The sequence below is a fragment of the Lagenorhynchus albirostris genome, chromosome 4, assembly GCF_949774975.1.
Source record: "Lagenorhynchus albirostris chromosome 4, mLagAlb1.1, whole genome shotgun sequence".
NCBI lineage: Eukaryota > Metazoa > Chordata > Mammalia > Artiodactyla > Delphinidae > Lagenorhynchus > Lagenorhynchus albirostris.
In genome coordinates, this window is record NC_083098.1 from 84,118,302 (window position 1) to 84,135,668 (window position 17,367).

The window sequence follows — 17,367 nt, forward strand, 5'->3', positions numbered from 1 at the left end:
CCCTTCTTTGTCTTCCCTCCAACAGAATGTAGATGTGATGATCAGAGCTGTAGCCACTCACACTGCTTTAGGAAAATGAGAGCCACACCTTGGATATGGTAGAGTGGTGAGCTAAAAGGATCCTAGATCCCCAAAAACTGTGGAAAAGAGCATGCCCATCAGTCCTGGACTCTCTATATCTCTGAATTTTCAATTAAGAGAAAAATGAACTTTTATCTTTGCCATTGGGAAAATCCGTAATACCAGCTTCCCCTGGATAAAGGAGTAAGGCAGATTTATAAACGACAGGCTTTCATAGACATATACTGTGGAGCCACATCTCTCTCAGTTGGGGATAATAGGATATTATCTCTTTTTCAGTAATTATTTTTACTGTTATGACAAATGCTGTTGCTCTATACTAGGAGTCAGAGAATCTAAGTTGAAGTCTTACCTCCATCACTAACTAGGCAAATCAGTCTAAGCTTTTGTAACACACCTATGTAATAAAATTCTCTTGAGTCTTAAAATATAATGTATATGAAAAGTGTTCCACCATATAAATCACTATACACAAAATAGTTGATGAGACTGTAAGATACCTGTGGACAGAAGCTCTGTCTGTCTCACTTTGTATCCCTAGTAACAAATGCTCAATAAATATTTGTTGTATAAATATTTTTAAGTCCTTGCTAAATGAGTAAATTATTCTGCTTTGGAGGTGAATAAAGTTCAAAGGTCTTTAATATTAATTAAAGTATTACTTGAATCCTTTAGAGATGCAATTCTTAATTTTGACATCAGTCAAAAGATATAAGGTTATGAAAAGATAAACCTAGCTAACGCATTTACCTGGTTCAAAAGTAGACCCCTATTTGCTATAGCAAGATAATTTAAACTAGAATAAAAGGTGTGGTACAAAAATGAAAATTTTTTGACCCTTTTCCCTTGAAATTACAAAGTTACACATACACATATATTTTAATATTTAAACCACTAACCCTACCACATCAAATGAAGGATATCCTCACACTAGACAGTGGTTAAAGTATTTTATTAAATTAAGTACATAATTTGCAAATCGTTTCATAAGAAATTTTAAAAGCAAAGTTATAAACATTTTCAATAAAAAAGTACAGCGTTAACAGCAAAATTACATTTTCTTTATAGTACAAATAAAAGTATTTTGTTTCTTATATACTATCTGAAAATTTTATAATATATTCTCCAACTGACAGCTGCAATATATTTTAATGAGAAGTCTCATGGTTAATTCAATCATTTGTTAATCAGGGTTCATCATTTGGACCATAAAATTCAATTGCTCAACTTTAAGGAAAATAATAAAATTCATCATCATGTAATGTGGAGTTATAAAAAGCTCTTCGGGATGTAGATGTATTCTAGCCTTATTTCTCTAATAAACTCTGCAAAGAGACATTAAGTAACACTGTAAACTTGAATTACAATTTAAAAATAAGCACCATTAACATACATTCTACACAAACTTACTTCACCTTTTAAATGACAATTTTTTTTGGCCACGCAAACATTTAAATCTGTTTTCTTTACTATGTAAATAAAAATAAGCAATATTTAACCACTACACAGAAAAATTATCAAACTTCACCTCAATTGCACAATGGAAAAGCACTCAGAAAAAGCACTTGGAAAAAAACAGCACACATTATTTCTGTCTTTTTTATACATTTTGTCATTTTCTTAAATTGAGAGCAGTTAAAACATTGTCAGAGCAATTTCCTGAGTTTCAAAGTTTCCAATTTCCAGCTCAGAAAAAACCAATCTTACTTTTATACATGTCCTTTTTCTAAGCATACAAAACACTTGAATTTAAAAAGAAAAAGACCAAAATAAAGGATTGGAAACAATCCAACAGAATTATTTAGCTTTTCTTTTCAAAATGTGTTATAATACACAAGACACTTTAAAGTCAGGACTTCTACTATACAATATGTCCTATATTTAAAGGCCTTAGAATTGCAAGTAGTATTGAAACACTAATAAATTGAAGAAACCTCAACTTGAAAACAATATAGAGATATATGAACAGCCAATAAATGTAAGACAACATGCTTCCATTTCTCCTGTTGAAGGAAGGAAATGAATAGTTGGAAATACTGTTAAGAGTCCCCTCATTCCAACCCCACTTTCCCTGTGGTTTCCACATTAGTTCTCTTTTTCCCCTGGTAGATACTGGTAAGAGACTATTGAAAGAATATAACTGTTACTAAACTCTTGCAAATTATAGAAGTGTTATAATTTTTTTTTTTTTTTTTTTTTTTTTTTGCGGTACGCGGGCCTCTCACTGTTGTGGCCTCTCCCGTTGCGGAGCACAGGCTCCGGACGTGCAGGCTCAGCGGCCATGGCTCACGGGCCCAGCCGCTCCATGGCATGTGGGATCTTCCCGGACCGGGGCACGAACCCGTGCCCCCTGAATCGGCAGGCGAACGCTCAACCACTGCGCCACCAGGGAAGCCCTATACTTTTAAAATACTAATGACTTTGCAAAGAGCCATTCTAGTAAGTCATATATTAGCACAAATATACCAATACATACATCAAAACTTTGATAATCCCCACATTATCATTAGTTTTGACACACAGGATTTAGAAATGGGTAAAAGAGAAAAATTTGATAATCCTCAAACTCTGTTTACCTTTGGCATACAGGATTTAGAAATAGGCAAAACAAGAAAGGGGCAATTATAAAATTTTCTTTCATAATTATGTGTTGGTTAAACTATGCTACATAGTGGGGTAGGAGGCAGTTTGGTACTAAACAACTTCATAAAAACATTTATGATGCTCAAAATTTGCCTATATATTTATGGATGATTAAGAAGAAATACTCTAGATTTACCAAATAAAGCATAAAATTAGAGTTGATACAGTACAAAACATAGGTTCTTTCATTTGGTTTCTGCCCACAAAATACCCCACCTCTTGTTCTTTTTGACTGCTCCCACATCAATCATAATTATAATAAATAATACTGAAATAAGTCTAGCTGAAGTGCTCAAAAGTGATGTTTTTTTAAAACTGGGTAAGGAAATATAAAAACACAGAAAATGAGTATGCAGCTGCACACACTAGAATAATTCTAGGTTTTAGTATTGTTATTCACATTTCTTAAATCATATCAATTTATATATAGAAAGATTTTATTTCATTAACAGTTGTAGTTTTATAATAAGTTGCTGAAAGGAATTGCTTTATTTTTAATGTACACAATTCTTTTGGACATCACAAAAAACATAATGCCAAACTGTTGGCATTCTTTTCTTTTTTTTAACAAATTACCACAAACATAACAAATGTGAATAATACTTCAATACCAGTCACTATTTCTAAGTAATAAACATATATTTTTATTTTTGTGGAAATAAATTCAATGATATGGCTCTTCTTTTACAAGCATGCTTTTATGATATATAAAAACATTTTTTGAATTTTATTTTCATTAAAATGTCTGTTCTTTTGGGAAACCATTCCGAAATTCAGGATTCTTTCAGTAATAGCTCAATCGTATCATTCCTGATCCAATTAATTTTTTAAGCTTATCAAAAAACAATACAATTGTTTGCTAAAATTACGTATGTTGAAAATATCCTTCATATCCAAAGTCAAATTTATTTAAGCCAGTGTCTCACATTGGAAAATTATACTTCGCCACACTAAACTTGTGTGTAAAGGAAATTATAACTGACATACTAACAGGACTTTTTAGCTCACCAAAAAACAGAAGTCAATGAAAGTTTCCTTTCAGAAAGTTGGTTCTTTTTAAAAATAAAGGTAAAAAACTTTTAAATTGTAAAAATTTCTTTTATGATTATATCAAAAAAGTTTTCTATATCTATTTAAGTTAATAGGATTTTGACCTACTGTAGTTTAGAAATTACATGCCTCAAATATAAAATATAGCTCTTTAGTACTGTCTTCAATACCACTTACACAGACAGTTCTGTAAGACTAGAAGCAGTTTTATAAGACAGCAGCACTTGGCAGATATCTAACCATTTTTCCTTCTCTGAAAACTTGCCTGCCTATGGAAGGTATAAAATTGCAATATAATCTCAGACTCCAACTTTATTCCTAGAAAATGTACACACACAGAACAAAGGAACAAAAGGTAAGAGATCACAAAGCAGAAGGAAGTGCAACAGCATGTCTTCCTTCCTGTAGGATACACCAAAATGTTTTTTTGTATTGTTTTGAAATCAAAAAGCACTCAAGTGTTTTTGTTAGATCTCCTTTCTTTCATTACTACTGGTACTAGTACTTTTTTTTTTTTTAATTAATTTATTTACCTTTGGCTGCGTTGGGTCTTCGTTTCTGTGCGAGGGCTTCCTCCAATTGCGGCAAGCGGGGGCCACTCTTCATCGTGGTGCGCGGGCCTCTCACCATCGCGGTCTCTCCTGTTGTGGAGCACAGGCTCCAGACACGCAGGCTCAGTAGTTGTGGCCCACGGGCCCGGACGCTCCGCGGCATGTGGGACCCTCCCAGACCAGGGCTCAAACCTGTGTCCCCCACACTGGCAGGCAGATTCTCAACCACTGCGCCACCAAGGAAGCCCAGTACTTCTTTTTTAAATACAAGCTTTTGAAGGGCTTGTATTATGAACCAGGTCTCAAAGCACTTTAAATACTTCTCATAGAAACCTTTAAGACTTTACTAAACGTCAAACAACAATTAATATAAAGGTTACATTTTCTGTCTGAGAAAGAATCAGAGCATTTCAATCTTTAAAACTGCAGCTGATAATTTTCTTAGATATTTTGTAATCAGTAAAAATTCTCTTTAATACTTTTAATAGACTACATATTTGGCATGTGATTCAGTAAAAAATTAAACTTCTCTTGAATTTTGAAAAACATAGTGTTTTTCTGTTTTATAACTGGACATTACTTCTAATAAAACACATTTACAGTACAGTTGACTAAATTACTGCAAATAAAACTAATTTTAACCTACAAACCTTCACACTTTTAAGTCAAGGACATTTATTTTACTTTAGCATGACTTTCAAGCACCCTGGTTTAATTTCAGAGAACCTGCAGAAATGAAAAAAAGAGTTATTTTAAAGATAAGAATTTCAAACTGATTAAGAAACATAATCTTGTAATCAATTCAAGTGTCTATGGTAAACATAATATTAACTATCAAAACACTCTCCTTTAAGTTAAATCCAGCACTAATATCTATGCTTATGTTCCTTTTAATCTATTGTCAAAATAAATACATGACTAAGGCTGGGGGTTATTCCTAATTAAGTATTACAATTTAAGATTTTTTAAAATTCTCAAGCCTGAATTTGACCCTCATGAACAACAGCACGCTGCATGAAGGAGAAGACGATGTCTGCATTACATTATTTCTATGCATTGTAACAGTACCAAGAAATCTCTAATAGGTAAGTCTGATTCATCAGGCCATGAAATGCTTTCAACTCCCTCACTGTGAAATTTAAAGAAACACAAGTCTCTAAAACAGATCATCAATCCCAACATGATAATGTTGTGGTCTAACTACTCCTTTTGTAAAAGTAACTCTAAAATGTCATCTATTTTCATGCTCAGAATTAACACTACCATTTTCTATAATATAGCCAACATTTTATCACGTGACATAAACAAAATATGCTACATTCATTGAAACTGGAAGTAAGGGAAGGAGGGTACTTAGATTCCTCATAACCACTTAATGAAAAAGGACATTTCATGTTTGTCAGCTAAGATCAATAATGGCACTTAATTTATGAAGATGTGTAAATTCGTAACTGACTGGACATTTCCACTAATGTTTAAATACATCCAAATTATAACCACATTTTAGCAGAAGCTCCAACTCCTTCCAAAATCCACAGACATGTTATTTCTTTTCAAAGGAATTAATTAAACAGCAACATTAAACTATGATATGTATAATCTAACTACCCTGAATGATACATTATCAAAAAAACACAAATATACTTAGTTTCTTTTAGATTTTTAATTTATGATAGAAATAGTTTTGTCAAATGATTACTTCAATAACAAACATTTTTCTTTCATTTCTGGTTTAGTGGACATCATAAATCTAGAAAGGAATGTTATATATCATAATCTAGTCATGAATTTATGGCTAGAATCAGATGGTTAAATTTAGTTAACTATTTTAACAAATTGTTCTGAGCAAACTATTAGTGTTTACCATCTGCATATGGGCAACTGCCATTATCGATAACAGAAATCTATACTCACCTGAAGCTATGGCTTGTGAGGTATTTAATGACAGCTGGTTTGATGCGAGCAACTCCTCCCTGGCTGTGGTTTCCTCTCCCCGTAATCACAGAAAGATAGGGCTTACCACCATTCTGCTTAAATTCTGTTACAACAGGAATTGGAACCGTTAAAATTGATCTATCTTACATTCTCAACAGAAAACAAACCTTTACTCAAACACGTATGAAATAATTTTCATGAGGATTTAGAGATTTATCACTTCAAAAATCCCCAAATTAATGTTTTTAAATGTACTGTTTCACCTACACTTTAAGTACGGAAGCTTCCTAGCAACTCATCCACCTAAAGACTTAAGTGGGACTTCTCCTGTGGGGAGAGAGATTTCCATGTGTTATCAGAATTTCTCTCTGAAATAATGATAACAACAATAATATTAATGATACTTAACAATTATTACACACATGGAGTCAGGCATTGCTTTAAGTGACTTATATTTATTAACTAAGAATCTTTACAACAACTCTATTACTCTGAAGCCACCCAGCTTTGGTCTGATTAGCAGCTCTGCCACTAAATGACTGTGTGATAGGACCATGGACAATTACTTAGCCTATCTGTGCCTATTTCCTTAACAATAAAATGGGGTATAAGGCAACTGCTTTATAGAATATCATCCTCAGGAAGAGCCATTAGCAAATCCACTAATTATAGCATGGACTGCAGTCTTATCGCTAAAGATAATCAATTATTAACTTAAGAAACTCTTCCAAACAGATGATTTTAAAATATCGAATGAACCTGAGACTCTTAAAAGACCACAGCTTCTGCTTTGGAAATGACCTTGTGAAAATCAAGTATATAAATCCTGAAAGTCAGTAACAGCTACAATAAAATAACAAAAAAAACTTGTTAATAATAGGAGTTGATTTAATAATTCAATAGATACTTGTTCCTCAGTTATAAATAGCACAAGTTTTGGGCTTCCCCGATGCAGGGGACACGGGTTCGTGCCCCGGTCCGGGAAGATCCCACATGCCGTGGAGTGGCTGGGCCCGTGAGCCATGGCCGCTGAGCCTGCGCGTCCGGAGCCTGTGCCCCGCAATGGGAGAGGCCACAACAGTGAGAGGCCCGCGTACCGCCAAAAAAAAAAAAAAAAAAAAAAAAAAGCACAAGTTTTGACCTTTAGCATAAAATACATATACACATAAACATTCCATATTCTGCTCAGTAAGTTGCCCTAAGACTCCATCAGATCCACAAACAGATTTGTTTTTCGAGTCTCATATCTCCAGGGCAATATTTAGACTAGAATTTTAGTGGATATGTTGGTCCTGCATTTATAATTCCTTCTTTGCTTAAGATCCACCTCCATAACTTCAAGCAACATTTTGTTCAAAATTCAACTCTCTCTGGGTGATGGCTATACATGGGTATTCACTTTGTAAAAAGTTTTTATGCTATACAATAATTATTTGTGCATTGTTCTTTATGTATGTGATATTACAAATAAATGCTTACTTAAAAAAAATATATCTCAACTAACCATAATTCAGCTCTCATCACTCCTTCACTACCGCTCCTCTCATCAGTTAAGTCAGTCATTTACAGCATTTCACCTTTCAATAGTTTACTTACTGCTCTGAAAATGTTCTCACATGCCTCAAAGTAGGGTGTCAGAGGATGTTTATTGAATGAATTAATATAATATGCTTGGGTTCCCAAATTTCAGGTTAATCCTGCTTACCACCTTTTTTAACTGATTTTTAAGCATATCTCAGATTTCTTATCATTTCAACTGTAAATATTTCAGTATGTATTCAAAAAGATAAGGACCCTTTAAAAAAAACATAACCACAATGTCACCATCATATGGTACAAAGTAAAAATAGTTCCTTAATATGTTTCTAAAAATGGCTAAAAATGTCCCCCAGTAGTCTCAAAAAAAATGTTTTTACTGTGACTTGTTTGAATCAGGGTTGAAACAAGTCTCCACACATTGTATTTGGTTGATATATTTCTTAATTTTTAATCTAAAGGTTCTCCTTCCCGTGTGTGTGTGTGTGTGTGTGTGTGTGTGCGCTTTCTTTTATCTTTTTTTTTTTTACAATTTGTTGAAAAAATTAGATCATTTATCCTAGATACTTACAGTCTGGATTTTGCTGACTGTATCCCCATGGTGCCATCTAACATGTTCCTCTGTTCCCTATAAATCTGTATAAAGTAGTAGTCAGATCTAAAGGCTCTACCTGCTTCTGGTTATTTGGGGGCAAAAGAAGCTTCATGAGTAGTAGTGGTGTATATTTCAATAAGAAGACACAAAAGGTTCAGATATCTTTTTTGTTTTTTAATTCATCCCCAATTTTGACAATCATCTTTCATGACTAAAAGCAATGTGGGGCAGAGCCACAGATTTTTCACCTGGACACATTTCTATTCAACAATACTACCATCTGCTGGTGATGTCAGTAACTACAGGCTACCACAGGTAGCACGCACAAGATGGGCTTTGGCTTCCAAAAGGGGTTTGTATCTTGAGTCTGATCCAGTATCACCTTACACAAATTATTTAACACTTTTATTCTCATAATTTTTTCTATTGAGATAAAATTCACCTAACATAAAATTCATGATTTTAAAATGTACAATTCAGTAGTTTTTAGTACATTATTACAATGTTGTGTAACCATCAACATGATCTAATTCCAGAACATTCCATCATCTCAAAAAGAAATTCTGTTCCTGTTAGCAGTCAATCTCCATCCCCCCTTTCCAGTCCCAGCAAACATTAATGTACTTTCCGTTTCTACTGATCTGCCCATTCTAGACATTTCATGTACAATAAATGGAAATCGTATAATATGTGGCCCTTTGTATCTGGCTTCTTTCACACTGCATAATGTTTACAAGGTTCATCCATGTTGTAGCACGTATCAGCATTTCATTCCTTTTTATGGCTGAATTATATTCCATTGTATGGATATACCACATTTTTTCCATTCACCAGTTGATAGATTTGCGTTGTTTCCACCTTTTGGCTATTATGAACATTCATGTACCAGCTTTTGTGTGGATGAATTGTGTTTTCAATTATCTTGTGTACAAACCTAGGAGCAGAACTGCTGGGTTATATGGTAGCTGTGTGTTTAACCTTTCAAGGAATGTCAACCTTTTCCACAGTGGTTGTACCATTTAACATTCCCACCAGCAATATATGAGGGTTCCAATTCTCTATATCCTTACTGACACTTATTATTTTCCACTTTATTAAACTGTTTATATCATCAGTTTCCTTACTATAAAATGAGAGGAATACCTACCCTTTATTCAGTCATTTATTCAAAAGTTTTTTAAAGTGGTGAATGAAAGGCTCAATATACAATAATGATTCAATAATCATCATTGACTCAATTCTTGGCCAAAAAGATGGACATTTAATAATCAATTATACAAAAAGCTTTTTATAAGTACTGTGATACAGAGGAGTACTATGAGAGGCTTTTAATAGGGAGCCTAACTTAATCTGGAGGTTAACAAATGATAATGTAGATAAACATAAAGAAAAGGAGAAGAAGCAAAACACAAGATGAGAATGTAGAGACAGGCCAAGGAACAATTATGTAGGGATCTGGGAATTTATGCTAAATGAAACATAGCAACCTGTACTTTTTATCACAATGCTAACCATTTATGTAACTATTTATTCACTGTCATCTATCCTACTAGACAGCAAACTCCATAAAGACAGGGATTGTGTGCCTTTTTCACTGCTTTATCCCTGATGTCTAGAATATAGAAGATAATCAAATTTTACTGAGTAAATGATTTACTCGTCCTCTATAGACAAAATATTCCCTTATAATACTTCCATATAATACTTCTACTTTTCTTTTCTCCAGATTAAATAATGTATTTAAACCGCTCTTAAATTTTCTCTTTTCTAATCTTTATTGTTGTTGTTTTCTAGTTCTTTCTCCAAGATTTTCAAAATTCTATTTAAAAAACAACTGGGGGAGGGGGATCCTCTACTTTATCAAAGAATGTCTGCTAATGAACAGAGAAGGAACACAAAATTATAAAACACCATTATGAGAACTTCCCTGGTAGCGCAGTGGTTAAGAATCCTCCTGCCAATGCAGGGGACGTGGGTTTGATCCCTGGTCCTGGAAGATCCCACATGCTGCGGAGCAACAAAGCCCGTGCGCCACAAGCACTGAGCCTGCGCTCTAGAGCCCGTGAGCCACAACTACTGAAGCCCGCATGCCTACAGCCAGTGCTCTGCAACAAGAGAAGCCACCGCAACTAGAGAAAGCCCACGTGCAACAACAAAGACCCAACACAGACAAAAATAAATAAATTTTAAAAAATAAAATTTTTTTAAAACACCATTATGCAACCACCAATATAATAATTGATTCAGACAAGGATCATCTGTGGATGCTAAAATCATTAGGCAAAATGAGAACAGTTATTCACACAGCCACAAAGTATCAATCACCAAAATTTACTAATTGATTACAAAGAAAGAAAAGGTACATTTACAAATTGAAATCTGATATGATAGAGTCCCACATTAAGCTAAGAAATCAAACTTAACACCACCAATACTGGGGCAAACTGACCATATATGTCTCTTGATTAGTTCCCCAAGGATGACCTAACATCTCCTATGCAGTATTTTCACCAAGAAAATTTTAAACTGAATCTAATCATGAAGAAACAATTAGACAAATTAAAATTGTAGGGCAATCTACCAAACAACTGGCGTGGAGTCTTTAAAAGTGTCAATAACATGGAAAACAAAAAACAGACTGAGGAACACTTCTATATTATAGGAGGCTACAGATTTGGGACAATCAACTGGAACATATGATGCATGACTAGATCCTGGATTGGGGGTGGAACATGGCACAGCTACATAGGACATTTCCATATAACTGGAAAAATCTGAATATGGCCTGTATATTAGACAACATCATTATAACAATGTTAAATGTCTTAAAAGTGATAATGTATTGTGATTATGTAGGAGAATGAATTTGTCCTCAAGAGATAAACATGCAGAGGTATGCAAAAGTAAAGCACCACAATGTTTAATGAGACTTATTATCAAATGGTTCAGCAGAAAAAAATTCTAGAGAGATAATATAAACAAATGTGGCCAAATGTTGACAACTGATCAATCTAGGTAAAGGATATATGTACAATTCATATACTGTACAAAATTTGTACAATATGTATATTGTACAATTCTTTCAACTTTTCTGCAGGTTTTTAATTTTTCAATATAAAAAGCTAGGAAAAAGGATAATGATAAGAGGACACATGTTGATATGCAAAATAAAGCTCACTGCAACATTATAATTAAACATCCATCAATAGAGGGATGGATACATTATGATAAGGTCACACAACACTACACAGCAGTTATAATTTAAAAATAAAATAAGTGGCTTGGCTGACGATATAGTGTGACACCATGTATGTTCATTTTTTAAAATTCACAAAAAGGATACTATAGACCAATTATGGATGAATGTACAATACACATAGTAAAGGTATTTTCAAAACTCTCCAGGATGATGCAGACCAAACTGAAGGATGTTGATTTCCATCAGAAGGGGAGAGAAGAAAGAGCAAAGGATTGGGGATAATGCAAAGGGAGGAACAACAACAACAAAATATATATATATGAAGCACATACAGTAAAATGTTATCACTTGTTACTTACATTCATGGGTACACAGGTGTTCGTTATTTTACTCACAACTTTTTCAATGTGGTTTTCATGATAAAGTTTTTATATCAATTATATTTAATCAAGTATTTAATTACAACTGAATTGTAAAACCTACATGTGCTGAACTGATAAACCTATATAACATATAGTATAAAACTTTCTAAAATATATACAAATTAATTAACCAGAACAATACAGCTATCAATGACACAGCAGTATTATTGAACCACAGGGTAATAACTGAGGCATGGATTCCATGTCTCCACAATAAAATGTAAGACAAAGAGAAAGCCAAGTTGAGAATTCAAAAATATCCTAGTAGTGCTAAGAGGAGATGACTCCCTAGTATTAGAGTCTGGGGTACTACAACAGATTGAATTTTCCCAAGTGCTACCATCTGGTGATGAAAAGGAAACAAGATGATAAACCAACAAGATACTTTAACGTATATAAAGTACATGATATTGATTGTAAGAGGCAGGCAGTAGCATTCCTACTGACCCGCAAAGACAAAATACAAGCAGAAAGGGAGAAGGGCATACTACCAAAATGCAAACACTCATAAATCCTGCCTTTATGGTAATTCTATAAAAATCCGATCACCTAATTTACTTCTGCATTTTTAATTTTTTTTAATTTTTTTTTTTTGCGGTACGCAGGCCTCTCGCTGTTGTGGCCTCTCCCGTTGCAGAGCACAGGCTCTGGACGCGCAGGCTCAGCGGCCATGGCTCACGGGCCCAGCCGCTCCGCGGCATGTGGGATCTTCCCGGACCGGGGCACGAACCCGTGTTCCCTGCATCGGCAGGTGGACTCCCAACCACTGCGCCACCAGGGAAGCCCTACTTCTGCATTTTATTAAACATCTGTTGAGCAATAAGTATCTATTAGCTTTAATAAATGTCTACTGAACAAAGATGTATTATATTCCTGAATGGTCCAGAGGATTCTCAGATTACATCATGCCCTCCCTTTGACAATTATAACAAAGGAATACAAACGTAACTGAAACAGGAAAATAAAAATGTTAATGGACATGGCAGGTAGAATTATTTCCCAAGGTTTTCTTGAAGAATGAATCTAATACAAACATCTATAAATGTGGCACAGATATCCTCAGCCTGCACATTCAGACTTCCTTGAATTTGTGAAAATCTATCATGACTATAGTCCTACCTTCAGTTTTCTCCTGTAAAACTGTCATCAAATGTTCTATAGCCTCATCCACATGCAGCCCATGGAGGTCTAAAACATTCTGTGGCAGCAGGGAGGCATTGACTTTCTCAAAGATCTCCACAGCAGCAAGGTGATTGGCTTCTTTCATCTTCTGCTCATGGAGACTACCCTTTAATTATAAACATATCATCAGTAATCACTTTTGATATCTGCTACTTAGTAAGCAATGAGGAAACAAATAGTGCCCCAAATAAAAGGAAGAACAAAAAAGGCAACAACAAATGTAAAATTTTAAATAATGCAATGGGCTAATATGCAAGAATGCACCAAAATTTAGGTGAATTTCAGTGGACAAATAACATAGTTCTTAAACTACTAAATCATCATTTCTAACACATTCTCTGATCCAAAAATCATAGGAAAAGGACACTTAAATAAACAACACATCTCAAGAAGGAATCCACTGGTTTATCCTTTGATAATCCTGAGTCTCAACCCTTTAAAACCTTGCAGTTATCCCTGAAGTCATTCCTCAAGGTTTGCTATTATTGCTCACAAGGTTATACCAGTTTGATACCTTTTTCTGCTCCATCATAAAAAAGTAAGCGATATGGAACCACAGAAAACAAAAAGTAAATCAATCAGGTTTCTTGTAATACCATGCTGTATGAGACCAGGTAGAAATTTTACTTCCCTGAGAGATATTAATGTAACTTTCTTTTTCTGACTATGACAGTGATACACAACTTAAAATTCAAGCATGATAGAAAGCACAAGACCTCTGTAATCCCACCCTGGGATGGCCAATATTAACATTCTGCTTCCTTTCCTCGAGAAAATTCATATCTGTTTAGAAGCAGTACTGAATGAGAGAATCCAACCTAAAAGAAAATATGAACTGTCGGAAGAATTCTCAGAACCATACATTTCTTACATATTAGGACACTTTATGTCACTTATACAATGTACATTCCCCAGAATAACTTAATCCAGTCACAGTATGAGTATTATCTGCTTCAAGATTATTCAGATGTTGTAAGTGACAAAGAAAAAATAATTTTCCTCTTTACTTGTTGGGCATAAAACGTGGCAACGTTTTTCTTCCCCATCCGATAAGCTTCCTTTGCCTTGCTATAGCATTCCATCCTCTTCTGCTGGTGCAGGAAAGCCTCTGCCCTGTAGTCATCATACTCTGGGTACTCAAAATCCTGGAAAGATGGTTCACTTGGTATATCTTCAGTCTCTTTCAATTTCTTTGCCTGTACGGTGTTACACAATAAGTAAAATACGAAAGAAAGTAGAAAGCACACATTTTACCTTCAAAAAAATGTACATGAAAACTGGGCTCTACTAATTTTTATCTTTCTTCTTAAAAAACAGACTCTCCCTACTGTCTATCTAGTAAGTCATGCACTCAGCAACTGTTGTTAATCTTTTCATGCCATAAGGGTACTCCTTCTTTAACCATTCTTATCATAGAAGATGTTAAAAAGTTCTCTAAAATTATGAAAATAAAAAAAAAATCAAGCCAAAAGAGAGAATATAAGATATTCAAAGAATGATGCTCATTTATCTAAATGCAATATTTTCCAAATTTTAGTTTGTAAACCCATTCAAAGGATCAGTCCAACCACTGAAGGAAGTAATGGCATATTTCAATATTTTTTATAAACCAATTGATAAAGTAATTGAATAATATTCTTGTTAAAACAGAAAGGCATGTGGAGTAAGCATGCCTTATAGTAGGTAAAAAATCATAAGGAGGTTTATGGGCAGTTTTCAACCAGCTAACTACCAACTAGCCGCTATGGTAATGTTGACTTCTTGAGTTTTCTGAAATATCATGAAGTAGTTGTTACCCATATGAGACCCTGAATTAAAGAAACTAAACTAACTCTAATTTAAAACACAAGGTTAATGAAAATAATAATTATTATACAAATATGCCTCAATACTCTCTACCAAATAGAAAAGAATAAAATTAATGCGTCACCATATTCCTAACTCATTACCACAGTCAAAAATCTGTAAATATACAGTCAGTTTATTTTTTGCAACAAACCCAAGGCTCTCTCTTACCTAAGAATATTCATAGGACCTACATCCTTATGTCACGCTCAGTAGTCAAGCTTCACAAGCTTCTTTCATATTAACGTTTAAATATTCTGTGAGTATATGGCTTGCATCCCTGATAAAATCAAAGATTTTCCAGGGAGAGAATAATAAAAACACTTTCTATGACCTTTGAAAAGCCCATAGTGCCTAACAATATGGACATAAACATTTCATAGCTTTAAAATCTCTCTGTGTTGGTGTTCATACTAAAAAATGCAAATACATTTGGTTCTCTGGGAAGGGACCCTTCATTGCTTATTTTTAAAAAAGAAAAAACAGGGAATTCCCTGGCAGTCCAGTGGTTAGGACTCGGCACTTTCACTGCCAGAGGCCGGGGTTCAATCCCTAGTGGGGAAACCAAGATCCCGCAAGCCACATGGCGTGGCCCAAAACAGACAGTACATAATGAGAGACACTTTATCAAATAGCTACTCTCTTTTTAAATAAAACCAAAATTTATTTTTACATCCCTTTCACAGTGATGTGGTTTACTTCATTAACAAGGGCCAAATGAAATACGTGCTGCCTAAGAATTTATGTAATTAGTGTCACTTGAAAGTGTGATGTACTATTATACCAAAACCATTTCCAATGGTAACAAACTTGCAAATTTTATTAAAGGCTAAAGGGAAAAAGTAGTAGTATTAATAAAACACAGTTTTAAATAAATGTTAGTTTCTTGAACAAAGCAGATAAACCAAAATGTTACTGGTATCATGATACTCCCCTTTAGTATCTCTGATCCCTTGGGATCCTGGGATATCAAAGACAGACTATTCTATTTTGTTCAAAATCTTAAAAGATTTTTATCAGTGTTGTGACACCTACCTACGTTTTTTTGAGAAAGGCTAAGAATAATCTCCAGTATAACTTACCCAAATTTACGTTCTGGCCAACATTTACACAACTCACAAACCCTTTTCTGATTCCAACATTTTCTAACCATCTCCCACTTTGAGCAAGCACACTTTGTCCCCATCACTTCCTCTATCGCCATAATGACCAAGAGTGCCTTGCTCTATTATCAGGTGAAAAAGTAATCTTCATTCCCAGTTTGGCACTGAAGGTCTCATCATCATCTTGTACACTCCCTGAATCTTATAATATACTGCACCTATCCATGATGAACACAGGCATCAGCAGTACACTTGGTTCCTGTTCCGTGTACACGCTAACAGATCACATGAAAACCAAAATTACCTAAGTTCTACATATCAGCTAAGTGATGGTGAAATATTCAAAGAAAAAAGGCAACATACAAGTGGTGCTCCACTATCCCTGAGTGGTCTTATTAATGAGCAAGTATAGCAGGATGATTGAGGACTGTTTAAAAAGAAAAAAAAAAGCCTAAAACGAATACAAGATTAATATACAAAATCAATTATATTTCTATGTATTTGCAATGTACAATCCAAAAATAAAATTAAGAAATCAATTTCATTTATAATAGCATCAAAAAAATAAAATGCTTAGAAATAAATTTTAAAAATTTTTTAAAAGGCATGTAAAACTTATACTCAAAACTATAACAGGGGCTTCCCTGGTGGCACAGTGGTTGAGAGTCCGCCTGCCGATGCAGGGGACATGGGTTCGTGCCCTGGGCCGGGAAGATCCCACATGCCGGGGAGTGGCTGGGCCCGTGGGCCATGGCCGCTGGGCCTGCACATCCAGAGCCTGTGAGGCCACAACGGTGAGAGGCCCGCGTGGCGCAAAAAAAAAAAACAAAAAAAAAACTACAACACACTGTTGAATGAAATTAAGAGGACCTAAATAAATCGAAAGGTACTCTATATTCATGAATTGGAAGACAATATTGTTAAGATCGCAATACACCTCAAATTGATCCACAGGCTCAACAAAATCCCCATGAAAATTCCAACTGGCTTCTTTGCAGAAATTGACAAGCTGATCCTAAAATTCACATGGAAATGCATGAGGACCAGAATAGACAAAATAATCTTGAAAATAGTTGAAAACGCACACTTCCTAATTTCAAAACTTACTACAAAGCTACAGTAATCAAGACTGTGGTACTGGCATAATGAGAAACATACAGATTAACGGAATGAAACTGAGAGTCTAGTGATAAATTTATAGTCAATTCATTTTCAACTAGGGTGC

General features: G+C 34.6%; 1 protein-coding gene across 1 annotated transcript in view; it reads right to left on the bottom strand.

Moving 5' to 3' along the window:
* Positions 1–1,040: 1,040 nt before the first annotated feature.
* Positions 1,041–17,367, bottom strand: part of N4BP2 (NEDD4 binding protein 2) — a 62,672-nt gene continuing 46,345 nt past the window's right edge. The window contains exons 13-17 of the mRNA XM_060148309.1: positions 14,202–14,390; positions 13,132–13,300; positions 6,240–6,363; positions 4,308–5,051; positions 1,041–4,176 (exon numbers count right to left, since the gene is read on the bottom strand). Of these exons, the coding sequence (XP_060004292.1) occupies positions 5,006–5,051; positions 6,240–6,363; positions 13,132–13,300; positions 14,202–14,390 (528 nt within the window). The 3' untranslated portion in view covers positions 1,041–4,176; positions 4,308–5,005. The remainder of the gene's footprint in view (positions 4,177–4,307; positions 5,052–6,239; positions 6,364–13,131; positions 13,301–14,201; positions 14,391–17,367) is intronic.